At 35.4% G+C, this 20,627-nt stretch overlaps 1 protein-coding gene across 1 annotated transcript in view; it reads right to left on the minus strand.

Annotated features, from left to right (window-relative positions):
• Positions 1-20,627, minus strand: part of LOC134233969 (ryncolin-2-like) — a 32,526-nt gene that overhangs the window by 916 nt on the left and 10,983 nt on the right. Inside the window, exon 5 of the mRNA XM_062716020.1 lies at positions 16,854-17,018. Coding sequence (XP_062572004.1) covers positions 16,854-17,018 — 165 coding nt within the window. The remainder of the gene's footprint in view (positions 1-16,853; positions 17,019-20,627) is intronic.

Here is a 20,627-nt window from a genome sequence, read left to right on the forward strand (position 1 = left end):
TCTGGTAGTCTCTTTTTTTTAAAGGGGGGAGGGGGGGGCAGAAAATTTGTTTTAAAACTTAACTGAAAGCATCTTTAACGTACTAAAGCGAATAAGGCTCATTTTCATAAGTTGAAAAAAAATTTTTCGCGTAAGGACGCGAAACTTTCGAAAACAAACACGTACCTTTTGCGTTACAACGGAAAACTTTTGCGATTTAACGCGAAGTTTTCGCGTTTTAACGCGTAACTTTCGCGAAAAACCGCAAAACTCCGCGAATAAACGCGAAAATTTCCCGTTATAACGCGTAACAAACTCAACAATTTCGCGATATAACTTGCAACTGACGCGAATTGTTTATGTTAATTCGCAATAGTTTGCGCAAAATTATATGCATAGAGTTATGTTTTTCAGAAACCTTGATCTTCACTTAGAGATGAACATGACTCTACAGGAACTTTTATGAATTTATCTATAAAATATCATTTCCTCTGAAGATAGCGTGGTGAAATGATGCGAGAATAGGATAGATTAGTCATCAGTATTTTTTTTTTAATTTCAAAACCTTACCAATCAATAAAATGAATTTTACTTCCTCATATATGTTTTTTTCAGTTGTTGAATTCAAGAAGTTCTTTAGACTGATTATTTAATTCAAGGAAAATCTTCACATGACACTTTCTCAAGCTGTTTTTATCAGTAGCATTCACCAGAATTTTACCCATAGTAAATTAAGCCATCCGTAATTTTGGACTAAAATTATACCTTGTAGAAACAAAGCTTAAAAGTGAATGAACAATGTATCATTTTATGAGTTAACTTGCCAAATTATGCTTTTTAAGTATTTAAGGGGGATGCCCGGCCACCTTTAGTGATAAAGATACAATACATATGCATAATTGAATGCATATTATGCATATATAATCTATAGATTTTTAGAAAAATGCTTTTAACATGCTCCTTAGAACTGCGCGGTTACAGAATTCAGCATAGCCTTAAAAAATCCGAAAAAATATGCAAATTGTGCATTAATGTTTTCTCTTGTCACAATTGATGTCCGTATTTGATTTCCATATATTTTTATCTGATTACTATATTACCAATATTATTTGCCCAATATGTTTACCATACTTTTAAGCTTGTTTAGCAGGTTTTACCTGGCGATTTAAATCCCGTGAAATCAGATTGGGCGTAGCAACTGAACAGAGCAATCGAGTTTTAAGACAGCTCAAGTTTCCCCTGTTTTGTTCTTTGTTTCTATAATTTCATGACCAGAGGTCCACCTATTCTGGGTAAGTGTATTTTATTTATTATTGTAAGCTGTATGATTTATTGACGGTTTTAATTCCTGAAATGGCCACAGAACTTTGTTCTATAATTTCATTCGTAAGTTAGATTCAAAGTAGTATTTGCTCATGTAAAGTATATGTGTTATAAGTAAAAGTATAAGTGTATGAGTATATGTTTAATGTAGACGTGGTGTTGTATGTATAAAGTATGGAGTATAGTATTCGTCTTAAAGTGGTTGTCTACAAGTAATACACTTAGTTTATGTGTGAACGTATAAGTTCTATAAAGTAAAGTAGTATGAAGTGAAGTGAAGTGAAGTATAAGTACAGTGCAGTAAAATGCAACTATGTAATGTGTAATGCAGTAAAATGCACCTAAGTAAATGTACAGCAAAATGTACAAGTATGAGCAATTATATGTATAATTATATTATGTCTGTATCTAACTTTGTTTTATTTTATAGGCCCCATTTATTTAGGCCAGTTATCCTTTTATGCCATCCAGCAGGAAGCCATTGGGCCATGTAGAAACGCGTGTGTTTGTACATATTGTAAATAAAACTATATATAACAAAACTGTATTGAGTGATTTTGGGAAGCCGCCAGCCACCCTGCGACAAAATTGGTGTCAGAAGTGGGATTCCAATCCCAGGAATTCAGTCCCAGGATATCCAAGGATATCGACGTTAACACAGGACAAGTCAGGATACACAGTCAACCTGGAAACATATTTCAAATACAAGTGGTGTCTTCAGTTATGGAACCTCGCAGAGGAAATCTACATGTCACCGACATGATGTGCCTGATGTCCTAAAGCAAGACGACTTGAATTCATCCTACAGGAAGCTCGCTTAACTGTTTATTTCAATTAAAACATTTATTGTCAAACTGTAAGAAAAAGAAAACAACTACTGATAACATTTTACAATTCATACAAAAGACTTTGTTATAAAAGTAGTTAGAATAGTGAATTACTTGCCTTGAAATCTAGTGAATATTTCATACATGTTCTCTAATTGTATTCTGTATGTACATGAAGTTTGTAATTGTTCTCACTTTTGCAACTGTTATTGTAGGCAATGTTCCATGGTCATTTGGGGTCCAGAAGGTTTCTAGAAGTAGTGATGGGTGGACTTCCTCAGAGTACGTGGAGACTGGTCAGGGTAAAAGTAGTGTGGTAAATAAGTCAAAAGTATTCACAGTTGTGTCGCCCAATCTCAAACTTTCAAATTCAGTAGGAAGTAAAATTCCGAGTATAGTAGTGACATTAGTAGTACTTATACATGTAGTGCCACAGTATATAGAAAGTAGAAATCAAAGTACAGTAGAGTCGTTAGTAGTACATGTAGAAGTGCAGTATATAAGTGGTCACACAAAGGTGTTAGAAAGGTCTAGGTGTTATGTTAAAAAGGTCATGTCCGTAAAAATGGACTCGGTACAAGAGTTAATCGCTGCAGGCGAGAAGTTAGGTTATGAAAAAGAAGAGTTAAGAAATTATGTTACAGAACAACAGAAATTACAGCGTGAAGAGAGAGCAGCGGCTCGACAGAGAGAAAAAGAAGAACGAGAATATCAGCTAGAAATGGAACGCATGTATCATGAGATGAAGATGAAGCAGCTACAAGAGGAACACGAATTAGAACTAGCAAACAAAAGTGCACAAGGTAAGGTTAGTGATGTTATGGTAAAACCTAGTGTACCGAAAATTCCTCCTTTTGACGAAAACAAAGACGAGATTGACAGCTATTTGAGAAGGTTTGAGAGGTTTGCAACTGCCATGAATTGGGAGCAATCTTTATGGTCGACACACCTCAGTGCTTTATTGAAAGGGCGAGCTCTAGATGTATATGCTCTCATGTCAACGTCAAAAGTAAGTGATTACAATGAACTTAAAGCAGCTTTACTACGTAGGTACGAAATGACAGAGGACGGTTTTAAAAAGAAATTTCGTTCTTGTAGACCTGAAGTTGGGGAACATTTGCTCAGTTCTCTGTTAGACTTGCTTCTTACTTGACTCAGTGGGTCGAAATGTCCAAAATTACTTGTTCATTTGAGGCTCTTTTCGATCTTATGCTTAGAGATCAAATGTTACATGTGTGTAATTTTGAATTGGCTGTATTTCTCAAGCAGAATGTTCCAAAGACATTGGATCAGATGAGTATGTTAGCTGATCAGTTTAGGGAAGCTAGAAATACTAGTGCTATCAATTTGTGCTCAAAGGCAGTAAACAAACCAGAGGTAAGTAAGGTACCAGAAAAACCCAAGGATGCACGTCCGCATCAGCAACAGAAGCCAAGGTTTGTTCCAAACAATGAAAGAAAATGTTTTGTATGTAACAAATATGGTCACATTGCACCCCAGTGCAGATTTAAAAGTAAAAACTCAAGTGCAGCAGTGTGCAAGGACGAACGTGGGAAAGGTCAAACAAATGGTAGTGATGCAAATCCAAGTAACTGCGCAGCGCTGATTTACAGTCAAAACCCGTCTATTTATAGTCAGGTAAGTGACCATACAACCGTTTTAACATCAGCATGTCATTCTACAGCGAAACCAATGCCTCTTTCAGCTGGTTACGTTGAGGGTCATCCAGTTACTTTACTGAGAGATTCAGGATGTCGAAACATTGTAGTGCGCAAGAGTTTGGTAAAAGAGGAAAACTTTACAGGTAGACAAGAAACGTGTGTTTTGGCAGACAACACGAGAATAGTGGTCCCAGTGGCAAAGGTTGTCATTGATTCTCCATATGTATCAGGTGAGTATGAATGTTGGTGTATGGAAAATCCTGTCTTTGATCTGATTATAGGTGAAGTAAAGAATGCGAGGAAACCTCACGATCCGGATCCAGAATGGAAACCTAACACTATTACAGCGGTTGAAACAAGACAACAGGTAAAAGAAAAACAGAAAAAGTATAAACCTCATAAAGTTCCAGAAATCGTCAAAGACGAAATCAACCCAGATGACATAATGCGAGAACAGCAGTCAGATCCGTCACTCGAAACAGCACGCAGATATGCACAGGAAGGTCGTACTTCACGTGATGGTAAGGTCAAATGGTTTGAAAAGAATGGTCTTCTGTACAGGGAATATGTGTCAGCAGAAAAAGACGGTGGTAAGACCTATTCGCAACTTATAGGCCTATCAAATTTTCGTCATATTGTAATGAAATTAGCCCATGAATCGATCATGTCTGGTCATTTAGCGATTAGTAGAACAATTTCTAGGATTTTGTCAGAGTTCTTTTGGCCAGGAATGCAGTCGGAGATTAAACGATTTTGTAGGTCATGTGATACATGTCAAAGAACGGTGTCTAAGGGTACGGTAACTAAAGTTCCTTTAGGTAGAATGCCTTTAATAGACGTTCCTTTTAAAAGAGTTGCTGTAGACATTGTAGGTCCACTACACCCTCCAACTGAAAAAGGTAATCGTTTTATTTTGACTTTAGTCGATTAAGCCACAAGATATCCACAAGCGAAGGCGCTTCCAGGAATAGACACAGAGCGGGTTGCTGAGGCCTTACTTGAGATGTTCTCCTATACAGGTATTCCGGAGGAAATATTTACAGACATGGGAAGTCAATTTACTTCCGGGCTCATGAAAGAGGTGAGTAGACTCATTTCGTTGAAACAGTTAACAACTACTCCGTATCACCCTATGTGCAACGGGTTAGTTGAACGTTTTAACGGCACTCTTAAGCAAATGCTTAAACGTATGTGTATTGATAGACCAAGAGACTGGGACAAATATCTACCCACTGTGCTTTTTGCCTATCGTGAGGTGCCCCAGGAAAGTTTGGGTTTTGCTCCCTTTGAGTTGTTATATGGTCGTACAGTGAGAGGACCCATGACCATCCTGAAAGAACTATGGACGAAAGAAATTCCAGATCAACAGGTAAAGTCTACCTACCAGTACATTTTAGATCTCCGCGAGCGATTGGAGTCAACTTGGGAGTTGGCACAGGAGAATCTTAAGAGGGCGTCACAAAGACACAAAGTGTACTTTGACAAGAAGGCTAGAGTACCAAATATGAAACTAGGTGAGAAAGTTTTGGTTTTGTTGCCTTCTGATAGTAATAAGCTCCTTATGCAATGGAAAGGCCCTTTTCAAATTGTGAAAAAGATAGGTAAAGTAGACTATCAGTTAGACGTGAAGGGAAAAGTTAAGACCTATCACGCAAACATGTTAAAAAGATATGTAGATCGTTGTGAACCAGTTGTTCAATGTGTTATGTCAGTTGTAGATTCAGAACAAATTCAGTTTGATGAATCAGTTGGTGAGTATGATGAAGAAGCAGAGTTCGTACACGTACAGTCTCGAGAATCCTACAAAGATGTAGATGTGAATCCAGATCTCAACAGAGAGGAGAGACAAACTCTTATGGATCTTTTACACAGGTATAATGATGTTTTAACAGATTACCAGGCCACACGCATGTGCTTGAACATGAAATCAGGACAACAACGGATAAACCTGTGAGAGTAAGTCCGAGACAAATCCCTTTTGCTATGATGGAAACGGTGAAAGATGAGGTACGTAAAATGTTAGAAATCGGGGTAATAGAATATTCGGAAAGCCCATATTCATCTCCAATAGTCCTTGTTGCAAAGAAGGACAACACATATCGGTTTTGCGTCGATTTTAGAGCTCTGAATCGCATTACTGTGTTTGATGCGGAGCCTATGCCTGATGTTGACGCAATGTTTGCGAAATTATCAGGTCATAAATACTTCTCACGGTTAGATTTGTCAAAGGGGTACTGGCAAGTGCCGTTGTCTGATTCTGCCCGTCCAATGACAGCTTTTCAGACTCCCCAAGGTCTTTTCCAGTTCACCAAAATGCCGTTCGGGCTGGTCACAGCTCCGACTACTTTTTGTCGTCTCATGCGCGAGGTGCTCAACAACGTTTCTAATGTTGATAATTTTATAGATGATATCTTGATATTTACTCATACTTTTGATCAACATATCTCTGTGCTTTCTCAGGTTTTACAGCGTCTCCGTTCAGCGAATCTCACCGCCAGACCAATGAAATGTTCTTTGGCTTATCGGAAACTGGAGTGTTTGGGCCATATCATAGGCGATGACAAAGTACATCCTCATCCAGATAAAGTGTCGGCTATACAACAGGCGAACCATCCTACGACGAAAAAACAACTGCGATCTTTTCTAGGACTGGTAAATTTTTACAGAAAGTTTATCCCGAATTTTGCCCATATAGCTCTTCCATTAACAGACCTCACAAGAAAGTTCTCTCCTAGTAAACTTCAGTGGACAGAAGCTCAGGAATTAGCATTTCAAAATCTAAAAGCATCTATTATTCAATCTCCGATTTTGAAATTACCAGATCTTTCCAAGGTTTTCATTGTACAGACTGACGCATCCGACAGGGGTATTGGTGCAGTACTTTTACAGGAAGAAGGTGAATTCAAACTCCCTGTTGCCTATGCCAGCCGCAAACTAAAACCAAGTGAAGAACACTACTCAACGATAGAAAAGGAATGTTTGGGTATCATTTGGTCAGTGCAAAAGTTTCACAGGTATCTCTATGGCAAAGAGTTTATTTTAGAGACAGATCACCATCCGCTGGTATATTTCAATAAGACGAAGTTGGTGAACTCCAGACTAATGAGATGGGCATTGTCACTTCAGCCGTACCGATTCCGCATCAGGGCTATCAGAGGGAAGGACAATGTAGGAGCGGATTATTTAAGCAGACAGTAAGAATCCGTCAGTAACTGTATGTAAATAAAGTTAATGAATGAAGAATTTTATCTTGTTTTATCTTATGTTTGAAAAGTAAAAAAAAAAAAAATCTTGTACATAAATTGTGTTTGGGAAAAATTACATGTATGTAATTTTTCTTTAAAGGGGGAAGGTAATGTCACAATTGATGTCCGTATTTGATTTCCATATATTTTTATCTGATTACTATATTACCGATATTATTTGCCCAATATGTTTACCATACTTTTAAGCTTGTTTAGCAGGTTTTACCTGGCGATTTAAATCCCGTGAAATCAGATTGGGCGTAGCAACTGAACAGAGCAGTCGAGTTTTAAGACAGCTCGAGTTTCCCCTGTTTTGTTCTTTGTTTCTATAATTTCATGACCAGAGGTCCACCTATTCTGGGTAAGTGTATTTTATTTATTATTGTAAGCTGTATGATTTATTGACGGTTTTAATTCCTGAAATGGCCACAGAACTTTGTTCTATAATTTCATTCGTAAGTTAGATTCAAAGTAGTATTTGCTCATGTAAAGTATATGTGTTATAAGTAAAAGTATAAGTGTATGAGTATATGTTTAATGTAGACGTAGTGTTGTATGTATAAAGTATGGAGTATAGTATTCGTCTTAAAGTGGTTGTCTACAAGTAATACACTTAGTTTATGTGTGAACGTATAAGTTCTATAAAGTAAAGTAGTATGAAGTGAAGTGAAGTATAAGTACAGTGCAGTAAAATGCAACTATGTAATGTGTAATGCAGTAAAATGCACCTAAGTAAATGTACAGCAAAATGTACAAGTATGAGCAATTATATGTATAATTATATTATGTCTGTATCTAACTTTGTTTTATTTTATAGGCCCCATTTATTTAGGCCAGTTATCCTTTTATGCCATCCAGCAGGAAGCCATTGGGCCATGTAGAAACGCGTGTGTTTGTACATATTGTAAATAAAACAATATATAACAAAACTGTATTGAGTGATTTTGGGAAGCCGCCAGCCACCCTGCGACAAAATTGGTGTCAGAAGTGGGATACCAATCCCAGGAATTCAGTCCCAGGATATCCAAGGATATCGACGTTAACACAGGACAAGTCAGGATACACAGTCAACCTGGAAACATATTTCAAATACAAGTGGTGTCTTCAGTTATGGAACCTCGCAGAGGAAATCTACATGTCACCGACATGATGTGCCTGATGTCCTAAAGCAAGACGACTTGAATTCATCCTACAGGAAGCTCGCTTAACTGTTTATTTCAATTAAAACATTTATTGTCAAACTGTAAGAAAAAGAAAACAACTACTGATAACATTTTACAATTCATACAAAAGACTTTGTTATAAAAGTAGTTAGAATAGTGAATTACTTGCCTTGAAATCTAGTGAATATTTCATACATGTTCTCTAATTGTATTCTGTATGTACATGAAGTTTGTAATTGTTCTCACTTTTGCAACTGTTATTGTAGGCAATGTTCCATGGTCATTTGGGGTCCAGAAGGTTTCTAGAAGTAGTGATGGGTGGACTTCCTCAGAGTACGTGGAGACTGGTCAGGGTAAAAGTAGTGTGGTAAATAAGTCAAAAGTATTCACAGTTGTGTCGCCCAATCTCAAACTTTCAAATTCAGTAGGAAGTAAAATTCCGAGTATAGTAGTGACATTAGTAGTACTTATACATGTAGTGCCACAGTATATAGAAAGTAGAAATCAAAGTACAGTAGAGTCGTTAGTAGTACATGTAGAAGTGCAGTATATAAGTGGTCACACAAAGGTGTTAGAAAGGTCTAGGTGTTATGTTAAAAAGGTCGTGTCCGTAAAAATGGACTCGGTACAAGAGTTAATCGCTGCAGGCGAGAAGTTAGGTTATGAAAAAGAAGAGTTAAGAAATTATGTTACAGAACAACAGAAATTACAGCGTGAAGAGAGAGCAGCGGCTCGACAGAGAGAAAAAGAACGAGAATATCAGCTAGAAATGGAACGCATGTATCATGAGATGAAGATGAAGCAGCTACAAGAGGAACACGAATTAGAACTAGCAAACAAAAGTGCACAAGGTAAGGTTAGTGATGTTATGGTAAAACCTAGTGTACCGAAAATTCCTCCTTTTGACGAAAACAAAGACGAGATTGACAGCTATTTGAGAAGGTTTGAGAGGTTTGCAACTGCCATGAATTGGGAGCAATCTTTATGGTCGACACACCTCAGTGCTTTATTGAAAGGGCGAGCTCTAGATGTATATGCTCTCATGTCAACGTCAAAAGTAAGTGATTACAATGAACTTAAAGCAGCTTTACTACGTAGGTACGAAATGACAGAGGACGGTTTTAAAAAGAAATTTCGTTCTTGTAGACCTGAAGTTGGGGAACATTTGCTCAGTTCTCTGTTAGACTTGCTTCTTACTTGACTCAGTGGGTCGAAATGTCCAAAATTACTTGTTCATTTGAGGCTCTTTTCGATCTTATGCTTAGAGATCAAATGTTACATGTGTGTAATTTTGAATTGGCTGTATTTCTCAAGCAGAATGTTCCAAAGACATTGGATCAGATGAGTATGTTAGCTGATCAGTTTAGGGAAGCTAGAAATACTAGTGCTATCAATTTGTGCTCAAAGGCAGTAAACAAACCAGAGGTAAGTAAGGTACCAGAAAAACCCAAGGATGCACGTCCGCATCAGCAACAGAAGCCAAGGTTTGTTCCAAACAATGAAAGAAAATGTTTTGTATGTAACAAATATGGTCACATTGCACCCCAGTGCAGATTTAAAAGTAAAAACTCAAGTGCAGCAGTGTGCAAGGACGAACGTGGGAAAGGTCAAACAAATGGTAGTGATGCAAATCCAAGTAACTGCGCAGCGCTGATTTACAGTCAAAACCCGTCTATTTATAGTCAGGTAAGTGACCATACAACCGTTTTAACATCAGCATGTCATTCTACAGCGAAACCAATGCCTCTTTCAGCTGGTTACGTTGAGGGTCATCCAGTTACTTTACTGAGAGATTCAGGATGTCGAAACATTGTAGTGCGCAAGAGTTTGGTAAAAGAGGAAAACTTTACAGGTAGACAAGAAACGTGTGTTTTGGCAGACAACACGAGAATAGTGGTCCCAGTGGCAAAGGTTGTCATTGATTCTCCATATGTATGTGTGTTTGTACATATTGTAAATAAAACTATATATAACAAAACTGTATTGAGTGATTTTGGGAAGCCGCCAGCCACCCTGCGACATCTCTACAAGCATTTGTTGAGAAAATGTCTAAATTCTGCACCTTTAAATGGTAATTTCAAATTCAAAGCGAGGTACTGTTGTCTTCAAAATGAGTATAAAGAACCATGAAAGTAGTTCTTGGATAGCAGCACGTGGTCTATCTTTAGCACAATTTTTTTTCCAGACCTCTTCTTTGGAGGTACATAACAATCTTAAAAAGTAGAAGAGAATTAAAATTGCAAAATGTTTCAAATAATATTAACACTTTAAAAAGAGGAATTGTGTTATAGTGTGACTTAAAGTAATTAGTACATGTATTATTATCAAACAGTTGTTAAATAGTGTACGTGTTGATATGAAAAAAAATCTAAAACTCCTTGATTCCAGGTAAGGAAAAATGAACATCATCAAAGTTAAAAATTAAGAGTTTGTTAGTATGACACAGATAACTTCTTTTATCTACCAAAATCTTAAATATCAGCAATGAAACACAAAGAAAATTAGACACATAAAATCGATATGAATGACCTTGTTTTATTATATACCTGCTAGTATACTGTATCAAATACACACTTACAATTTTCATCACATCGGAGCACCATTCGAAAAGGAATGGAATCATCTATAGTTGAGTAGAGATTTACTGAATAATTATTAAATTTTTTTTTCTATTTGCTCATGTTGTCAAAATTACAATTTTACATAGTAAAGAAAAGAATCAACATAATTAAATATTATAGACCATCTTTAAGATGAGGTTTGGTGGTCCTCCCAACTCAGGAAAGAATTATTGGGTCCGTATTTATAGGTGAGAGCAAATTTTCCTTAAAATTTAAAGAAATTTGTTGACGGAATAAAAAGAAAAAATGTCGTGTAATGGGATGAAAAAAAATGAGTTGGGCCATTTCTAGGCAGTAGGTCGGGGGAGAGGGCAACCAATATTTTTTTTTATAAAAGTGGTCTCAACAAAATAAGCATAGGCGTCGAAACCGGGGGGAGGTCTAGGGGGAGCTTAGCCCCTCCCCCCACTTTTTTTTTTTGCAAAATATAGACATTCTATAGAAATTGAAAATTGGGATTTACATTTTTTGCTGGTTTAGCCCCCTCCCCCCCCCCCTCACTTTCAATTTGCTTCCGACGCCCATGATAAGGCTAGTAGATGTTCCATCACATACTTAGTGAGGTAAAATTTTTGAAGCTTTGGCACTATTTTGAAAAAAAACACATATAGGATTTTTTCCGGTGGGGTTAGCCTCCCAATTTTTGTTTTGCTAAGATGGATATAGCATAGGCAATGGACCTTTTTTTGCAAACATTGTGCTCTCTTCTAAATTTCAAGGAAACAACTCGATATATTTAATCAAACTTCGTATGTTGGTGGGAGCGTACAACTTTGTCAACATATATTTCCAAACATTACTCTATACATGTGTGGGCCATTGCAAACGATCTAGCTATTTATGTGAGGTGCCTGAAGGAAATCCTATAACTGACTATTTTTTCTACCTGACTGCTAAACAAAATAGACATGTGCTGCGACTTTTCGAATGTAATACATGAAATTACAATTTGTTTTTATGCACCGCATATTGTTTAACATTTTCAAATTAAAAGCTTAGCATCCTCCTTGCAGCGCCCCATTTGCAAATAACTTCTATCGCCACAGAAAAGAGACCCGCCGTAAACACATATGTTTAGGACAATTTAAACCCTTTGAGTTTTAGAGAAATCAACAAATTATCAATACTTGTTCTATGAAAATTTAAATATAATGGTAATAAACACATCTATCCACAACAGATATATGCACATGTCAACCACGTGCGCAGTGGAATGATATGAACGAGGAAACTCGAGGTAAAAACAGAACAGTTTTTCCGATTTGCTGTGGTGGGGTTAAAATCGCTTTTTTTCATTAATCAGACGATGCGATGTTACAAATTAAAGTAGTAAGTTATTTAACCTAAGGATTATTACTTAATAATTTCTTGTCTTGATGTTGTCATGGTCGCATTCCTTCTAAAATCAATGTTATTTGAACTCTGTTTGACAGACGAATGGCTGACGTAATGAACTTATGGCCTCAGGAAGATCCCTATAAGAAAAATCAAATTTTCAACAATTATGGGTAATGACAAGAAAAAAGCGAAACAAATGGCTGTAGCTATATTATCAATGAACCGAACTGACATCATTTTCAGTGCATTTTTCATTTCGTGAATGCTGTAGCCGCGCAGTTCTAACATGATTAATTTACTTCTAATTAAAGCAAAATACATTTAGTTATTTACTAATTTTGATCTCTAACAGTAGATAATGAGTGCATTAGCACTTTGAGTAACGTTGTGCTAGTTTTGTAGAGTATTAAGCGCATTCTTGGTATTTCTCATTTTACACCAGACTAGATCCAATATGGCTTGTACATCCCCCTTAATATAAATGGATATTGTTAAATACATTTTTTATCGAAGATGAGGGGTATACTTTTCTTAATTTTTCTCCAATATTCATAAATCCGACGGATTATTGAAAGTTCGTGCACTAGCGCTATGAATGAAAACTATTAAGGAATACAGCAAATAATTTTTATACTTTTAATTAATTGCCAGTGTTTTCGTAAGCAATGGAATGACCACGTAGAGAAACCTCAAAATACGATGTCGTATCTCTACAGTGAATCTAACGGAGACAAATGAATATTTGTCGTCCAATTTTAACCCATGTGGAGGGACACAATTGTCAAATTTACCTTATTTTGTCAATTTCCTGAGATCTAAATAATCTTAACAAATTTATCTCAAATTCTTTTGTAGGTGTATAACAAAGACACCTGAAAGGGTTGATTTTTTCACAAAATTAATAATCAAGAAGTTTAACTTTGAAAAATACGCATTAACTTTGAATGGTTTGAACAGCGTTGAGAAAGACAAAAGGTGACCGTAATATGAATTTAATAGAAAAAAAAACAACTTAAAATTGTAGCTTGAGAAGTTCCAAGATTTAAATAGCCTGTTACTTTTCATTGTAATAAACTTTATCACAAAATAAAAAGAAAGTTAAAAATTATGCAAATATATTAATACTTAAACATCAAACCATTCCGTTAGAACGCAAAATTTTCGCTTTTATTTGCGAAAGTTTCATGAAATGTCAAGAAAGTTTGTATTCGCGATACCTTCCGTGCTAACACAGAAGTTACACGTTTATTCGCGAAATTAACCCGTTATAACGCGAAAGTTCCGCGTTTATTCACGAAATTCACGCATTATACTACGACGTTCCTTTGCAAAAGTTTCGCCTTTTAACGCGAAAGTTACGCGTTTATTCGCGAAAGATTCGCATTATAACGCGAAAGTAACGTGTTTATTCACGAAAGTTTCACGTAAAACACAAAAGTTGTGCGCTTATTTACGAAATTTTGTCGTTATATCGCGAACGTTTTGCGTTATATCGCGAAAGTTACTCGTTTTTTTGCGAAAGTTTTGCCTTTTTACGCGAAAGTTACGCGTTTGTTCTTGAAAGCTTTGCGCGCGTTATGACGCAAAAAGTAAGCGTTTACTTGCGAAAAATTCGCGTTTTTTTTGCGAAAAAATTATTATCTTAACCTACTAAAATAAGCTCAATGGGCTTTCGTATTAACGAACAAATAAATGTTGAGAAAAAGGGGTGTGAGTCACAAACAAATACTACGAAACTATGATAGGATTATACCGCAACCATCACCACCCCAAAAAAAGGGGGGGGGGGTCGTTAAGTGCCTTTTAATGGACAAGTTTCACATTAAGAGGATATATTTAGGGGAAAAGTTGGTGTGAGGAGCCGATCCTCCCCGCCTTTGATCCAATAGTCATATATTGTTTCCAGTTCTTCAATAACAAATTCCATTCTTATCACGTAATTACACATGTTTGGTTATCTAGTCTCGCTCACAGGCCTTCTGGACGCTTTCATCGAATTTTAAAATAGTTTGGGGTCTTAAAAACGATACTCGATATGCCAGAGCATGAACGATAGTGAGTAGTGTGGGATATTTTGCATTACGGGCAATTTGTGGTAGTGAATACGTATCCAGTATATTGCACAAAAACTAAGAAATTCGTACACGTAGTATTGGAAACCTTTTTTTGGGAAGAAAGACAAGTTTGACAAGGTTCATCCAGGTTTAGTTGAGAAACTATAGCATTATGGCTTTATAGTGTCAAACGCTAAAATATAACGCTGCAGTTTTTGCAGCTAATTCAGTTGAGATTGTCGAGACTACATGACAATTTTGTCAACTCACCGTTGATTGAATCTTTAAACATTGTATATGTCGTTTTGAGAAGGAAGGGGGAGGAGTTACGGGTAAATAATTCAGAGTAACTTTTAGGTAAGTCGCTTTTGACGGGATACACTTTATATAAATATTCATTTTTCATCTAACTTCACACTTCTTACATGATTCTTTTATGTAATGAAGCACGTAGTATCGTTTCTAGAAAAATTGTGGGGGGGGGGAGTAATTGAAAATTTTACTTAAAAATCATGTGGAGGATGATAGATCCAACATTTTTGTATTAAACCAAAAGTGAAGCGATGTTTGAAAAAAAAGGGTGGGGGCGGCTTTCAAATTTTATCTATGTGCCTGTGAAAAGTTATTTGAATTGACACTGATATTCATACAATTTGCTGTCTTTTAAAAAAAGGACTGCAATACGTGGACCATATGTATATTTTTTCTAACTGAAATTCAATTAAGAAAATTGTTAGGTGTAGGGAATATTCATGTAGGTTTGTTCACTTTTTCTACAATGATCTGCCTACTCATAACTGGTCGTAGTCTCAGAGCAAAATTGTGAAATTTTATCTCCGATTAGCGACCTTTATTTTCGTCAGTTTAAAAAATCAGGTTATTTTGATACATGTAACTCATACTGGCTGGGACTTGACATCTGTTCTGGATTTATACGGAAGAAATTTATCATGGGAAAAATGGAGATCTGATGGTTCACGAGCAGCACAGCTCTGTAGTACGCAGAATTTTTTTGTCGGAGCCCCCTCCCCCCCCCCACACACACACACATTAAAAGTCGTTGCTACAGACCTTTATCAAATGATATTTAGATTGCTAAAATATTAAATCATTTTGCGAGCCTTGATGCACAAAACTAATGCCGTGAAAACTTGCTCTATCTTTCAAAAGCTATCTCTATTCGTTGTGTGACGTTTTTCATTCAAGTTTTAAGTTACATGTATGTGAATACTGTAACTTCTTAAATGCTTGTATCATAGAATCAATGTTATATCGATGTTATATAAAAGTATATGTAAAAGAGGGAAAATCGAATTTTCCAATGGATATGTAAATGCGATATGCAGATTTAAAAGCGCGATTTGCCAATGAATGGCATATTCTAATTCGAATAGGGCGAATTATTCTACGGGCAAGAAACCTAAGGTGCAAACTCTCTAGCATTCTCGCGCATGCGAAGCCTGTCGTTTGCCCAGGGCATCCGGTTTAACCTCGCTTATATATTTACTGCGTGGACCTCAGGGTCCACGCAACTAATCATGAACGCCATTTCCTCCATTTAAGTGCGTCTTAAACAAACAAACAAACTGGTCTGAAGAGCTCTACAAGATTCAGAATTTTGAACTTTTGAAGACTGTCCAAACCGGAAAATAAAGATATAGAATATGCATTCAAACCAGAACATTCTCATAATTCAAACTACATCTGTTACATCAGGTAATTAAAATTTAAACATTTTTAAATATATTTCTTAAATGGGACACGAATTACACTTCAATGCCTTATTTGTAAAATGATTTTTTTTCGTTTGGATACTTCAGATTTTAAATACATTTGATACTATTTTTAACAACCACAAATAAAATCTTACTAAACAGGTAAGAGTGTCATGTGCATCGATAAAAATGGCATCAACGAGTTATTTAACTGCACCCTTTAAACAAAATTTAAATACACCATTTTGATAAACAAAATGCTTTTCAAATTTCAATAAAACAAGAGAAAAAATCATATTTACCAAAATATAGACCTAGAAAAGGGACACAATATTCACCGCTTGTACATTTTACGCCATTTTCACTTCATCCAAACATGTCACAACCGTCGCGGATACACCACAGTGAGAGTGGCGGATGGCTGCATGCGAATTTAGCGTTTTACAGAGAATTTTATATGGAAGGAAAATCGTTCATGTAAAATTGTTTTGAACATATTTTATTGACAATATGTCAAAGGGATTGGACACAATTAATTTCTCGAAAACATAGATAAGTTCTAAAAAATGGAAAGTATACATGTCATTACTCACTGTCTCTATGAACTTCACGCCCTACACTCTATGCACTTATTTTTTGTATTGTGTCAATGTGCAACATGGCATAGAGCACAAAGCGGGGGGGGGGGGGGGGGTTATGACTGGGTTGCCCAATTATATTCTGTTATAGTAAATTCTCATTTTGATGCTGGTTGACCTCTCCACTTTTTGCTGTAAGATCAAGCACTGGCAAATTCTACTGTTGCCCCCACCCTTTTTGGACAGTTTTGTTTGCAAAATATCTTAAATGTTCTCACTTCATTCGCCGATCACAATATACATGTACAATATCATCATCCCCCTGCCATACCTTGATCACACAACTCACCCGCTGTTCCGCTGTATCCAGATACTGTCAGTCTATATTTATTGTTTTCATCTCCGATGTAAAATGTAGAGTACACAGCATATGCCTTTTCTCCGTTAAAACTCTGGAGATTTATTCGGAGTTCTTGGTTTTTATCCCTTGTCAAGGCGTGGATTGCATCATTTCCTATATATATATATATATATATATATATATATATATATATATATATATATATATATATATATATATATATATATATATATATATATATATATATATATATATATATATATATATATATATATATATATATAATCCAAAGTATGAGAAAAAAGTCCACACAAGTATTTAGATAATACAAAAATTAAAAGAACGCCGATTAAACTCTATCGGTTTCAGTGATATCATAAAGAGAAAAAAACATTTTTATTTTTTAATAAATATCTATATACACATGTACAAATATATCAGATTGCATAATAATATTCCAAAGATTTTCGTGTTCTTTAGAATTTTTTACCAGTCTCTTCTGACCACCTTAATATGTGTATTTTTGTTTTGCATCGTTTACTTAAACAAAAGACTTTTTTCACTTTCAATACTGCTGCTACTTTCTTTTAATCCATCAGAAAAACTACAATGTAGCGCATTGAAGTGGTAAAATTTCCCGTTTGAATGGAACGTTTTGAGCTATCTTTAGAATGTTGATTTTCATACAGTGACACGCCCATTTCTTTCGAAAGGAAAAATCGGTCAAATTTTTCATTTGAAATCCTGTAGAACAGGTATTCCATAAATATAATAGCCAATCAAATTGACGGTCTACATAAACACAGACTAAGCACGTGTTCGACCGATACATGTGTTGGAAACTCCAATAAACATGATAAATTCATAATTATGTAAAAATTCGTTGCAATACGTATTTTACAGAAGCAAGAATTCTCTAAGTCTCTCTTATAACTTTAAAAATCTCCATTTCAGTGAAACTCAGGTTGCTTATCGCAAAGAGTGGGGTGTCCTAAAACATTTCATATTTCTTGTTCGTTTCTAAAGAAATGGGCGTGTCATTCTGGTATAATTGACGTTCATAACATGACTCTGAACGTTTCATCCAAACGGAAAATTTTACCACTTCAATGCGCTTCATTGTAGCTCATTTGAGTTGGCGTCAGTCATTTAACAATAACAAAGGAACATAAATTTATATTGAAAACATTGCTGTGATGTCATTCCTTTGTTCTTGCAGTCTAAAAATTTACCTGTGGCAGTTCGATATTAGTGAGGAATCGGATTTTAATCGTAATATCAGATTGTCTCAGTACTGATATCTTGCAAAATTGGACTGCTATCGAGCAAAAGAAATAAAAAAAAATGATAATTTAAAATTCTGCAATTCTGTTAGATCAGTGAATTAAACTTTCAAATACACCGAATAAATTGTAAGATTAAGAAGAACATGCCGCAGACCAGATAATACAAATAAAAAACAAACAAACAAACAAAACAAGCAAGACATAAACGGGTTAAGTTCTATTAAACTTATTAAAATTGGAGAAGTGTTTCAACCCATTTCTCTGGTTTTTGAAAAAGATTGGGCGCATTGGGATTCACTAAAGAAGCACAAAAACTTTCAAAACCGCCAAAATAAATTCAAAATAAAACACAAACTTTTGACACTATTATAAAGAACAACATTCAAACAATTTGATTTAATTTTTCTTATAGAAAGAAAAACGCCTCTGAAAAATCAAGGTTACTAGGCCTAGCATATGATGACAATGATTTGAAAGTTTTTAAGTACCAGTCCACATAAAAATCAGACAAAACTGTAAAAAAGTGATACATGAAGGTTTTCAGAATTTGATGATTTTCCACTCATAGATTTATTTTGAAGTATAAACAATGTATGTAAAATGAAAAATGTTTTGAGTCATGGTAACCATGGAAACCCGGCCAAAGAAATTTCCTTAGCAACCGGCGGATTTTTCAGTGTTGAAGGACAAAAAATCACCTATCTTTGAGGCTTAAAATAACACGTAAATACCATGAAAATTATTCTTACTTATGGGTGTAATAAAGATACACATTTATTGTGTTCTAATAATGTAATAAAAAATATTTAGGTCTTAAGTCAGTTCTGTGGTAGACATTGGAAGGTACACATGTTTTACAAGTTTTGCTGATTCAGCATTTTTCATGATTTTGGCAATATTCAAGGCCAAATTTTAAAAATGGCCAGATTAATACAGTTGTTGCATGTATCTCACATAAAAGCAGAGGTATTTCTCTTTTAGAATTTGAAGTCAAATCCATGGGCTCTTTTGAAAGTCGAATCTGTTGCCTAGCAACAAAAATGAGCTTTTTGATGCATAAAATGAGAAACAATGTAAAACGTTTACAGAAAAATCAAATGAACGGTTATTTATGATAAACGAGATATAAATTTTAAAATACTATAATTAAATTCGGTCTCCCTAGCACATAATTGAATATTGCATAATTCTTTATCTCCATAGCAACGGCAGGTTTTCCATAGCAACAAGGCAAAGAAAGGTAATTTTGGCGTGTATTCGTGTAATCTTATTAAGGCTTATTCAAATTAAGTCAGAAAAATGTGATTGAGCAAAACTGACAAAGATACGTTGGTCAATCTTAATTTTTTTTTTCGTCTTTCATCAACACATGGCAATGATTCCCAGTGCATGGCAACCAATGTACCCTATGCTTTCTGTAAAGAGATTTGACTTTTGGATCAGTGTTCGTCATGGAAATGAATATTAAATTAATGTGTTGATGATTGTATTTGTGGAGAGTGCTGAAAAAATATATGAAATGTTCCATCAATTGTTGTCATGGCAACAACTACATGTGAGTGAATTTAAAATGGGGCGAGTTCAACAAACACAGTATAAATTCTTAAACAGAACTGTGACTGGGCGAATTTAAAACGGGGCAAAATTTCTTGTATGTGTGAACGGGCGAAAATCATATGATACCAAATTAAGGATGTTTTCCATAGATAATGTTTTAATGTAACTTTTACGATATTGTGGATTAGATTCAAGACACTCACGGTGCATTGTTTCAATGGCTGCATTTTATTTCCGGAACTGTTTTCATTTCCGATATTTTAAAGTTTTCATCTCTGACATTTTTCAAGCAGTACTTTTCTGCAATGAAAGTAGCAGGGAATTAAGACTGAACTCATGAAAAATATTACAGAATAAATCATGAATAAATCATTGAAATCCAAAATAATGAGTTTTGCAATTGACTTTGGGTTATGTATTAAACCAAAGGCCATGACATGGGGGGGGAGGGGGTTAGGTTCGATATTCAGTACCAATTTTTTTCCAAACAGCACCACTTTGAATTCCTAATTTTAAACCTATTTTGCAACGTGTCTGTAGAAAGTGGGGGGCTAAACCTACGCAGCAATGTTCAATGTCTATACTAGAAAAAGGCTAAGCCCCTAGCCCTAGACTATATTTTGTGGCGGAAGGTTTTTTAGACAAAAATCATCAATTTTTCCATTTTGAACTATAACAGTACTGTAAATTTTGGATTCCTATTTTTCCATCCTGGTTGTACAAAAAGCTGTTTTTTGCAGTGAAATGTGTTATGCTGGTTCTAAAATATCTATTAAATTACTGAGTATTTCTTTTGAATTCTATCAATAAAGTGTGACAAATAAAGTAAATATATTCTGAAAATCCGGAGGAAAATTGAGCCAATTTTAACGTAAAACTGACACATTTTTAGTAATATCTGAAAATTTGCATCATATAC

This window comes from Saccostrea cucullata, unplaced genomic scaffold (assembly GCF_032062105.1).
Source record: "Saccostrea cucullata isolate Sc308-1 unplaced genomic scaffold, CSIRO_AGI_Scuc_v1 ctg3950, whole genome shotgun sequence".
Lineage (NCBI taxonomy): Eukaryota > Metazoa > Mollusca > Bivalvia > Ostreida > Ostreidae > Saccostrea > Saccostrea cuccullata.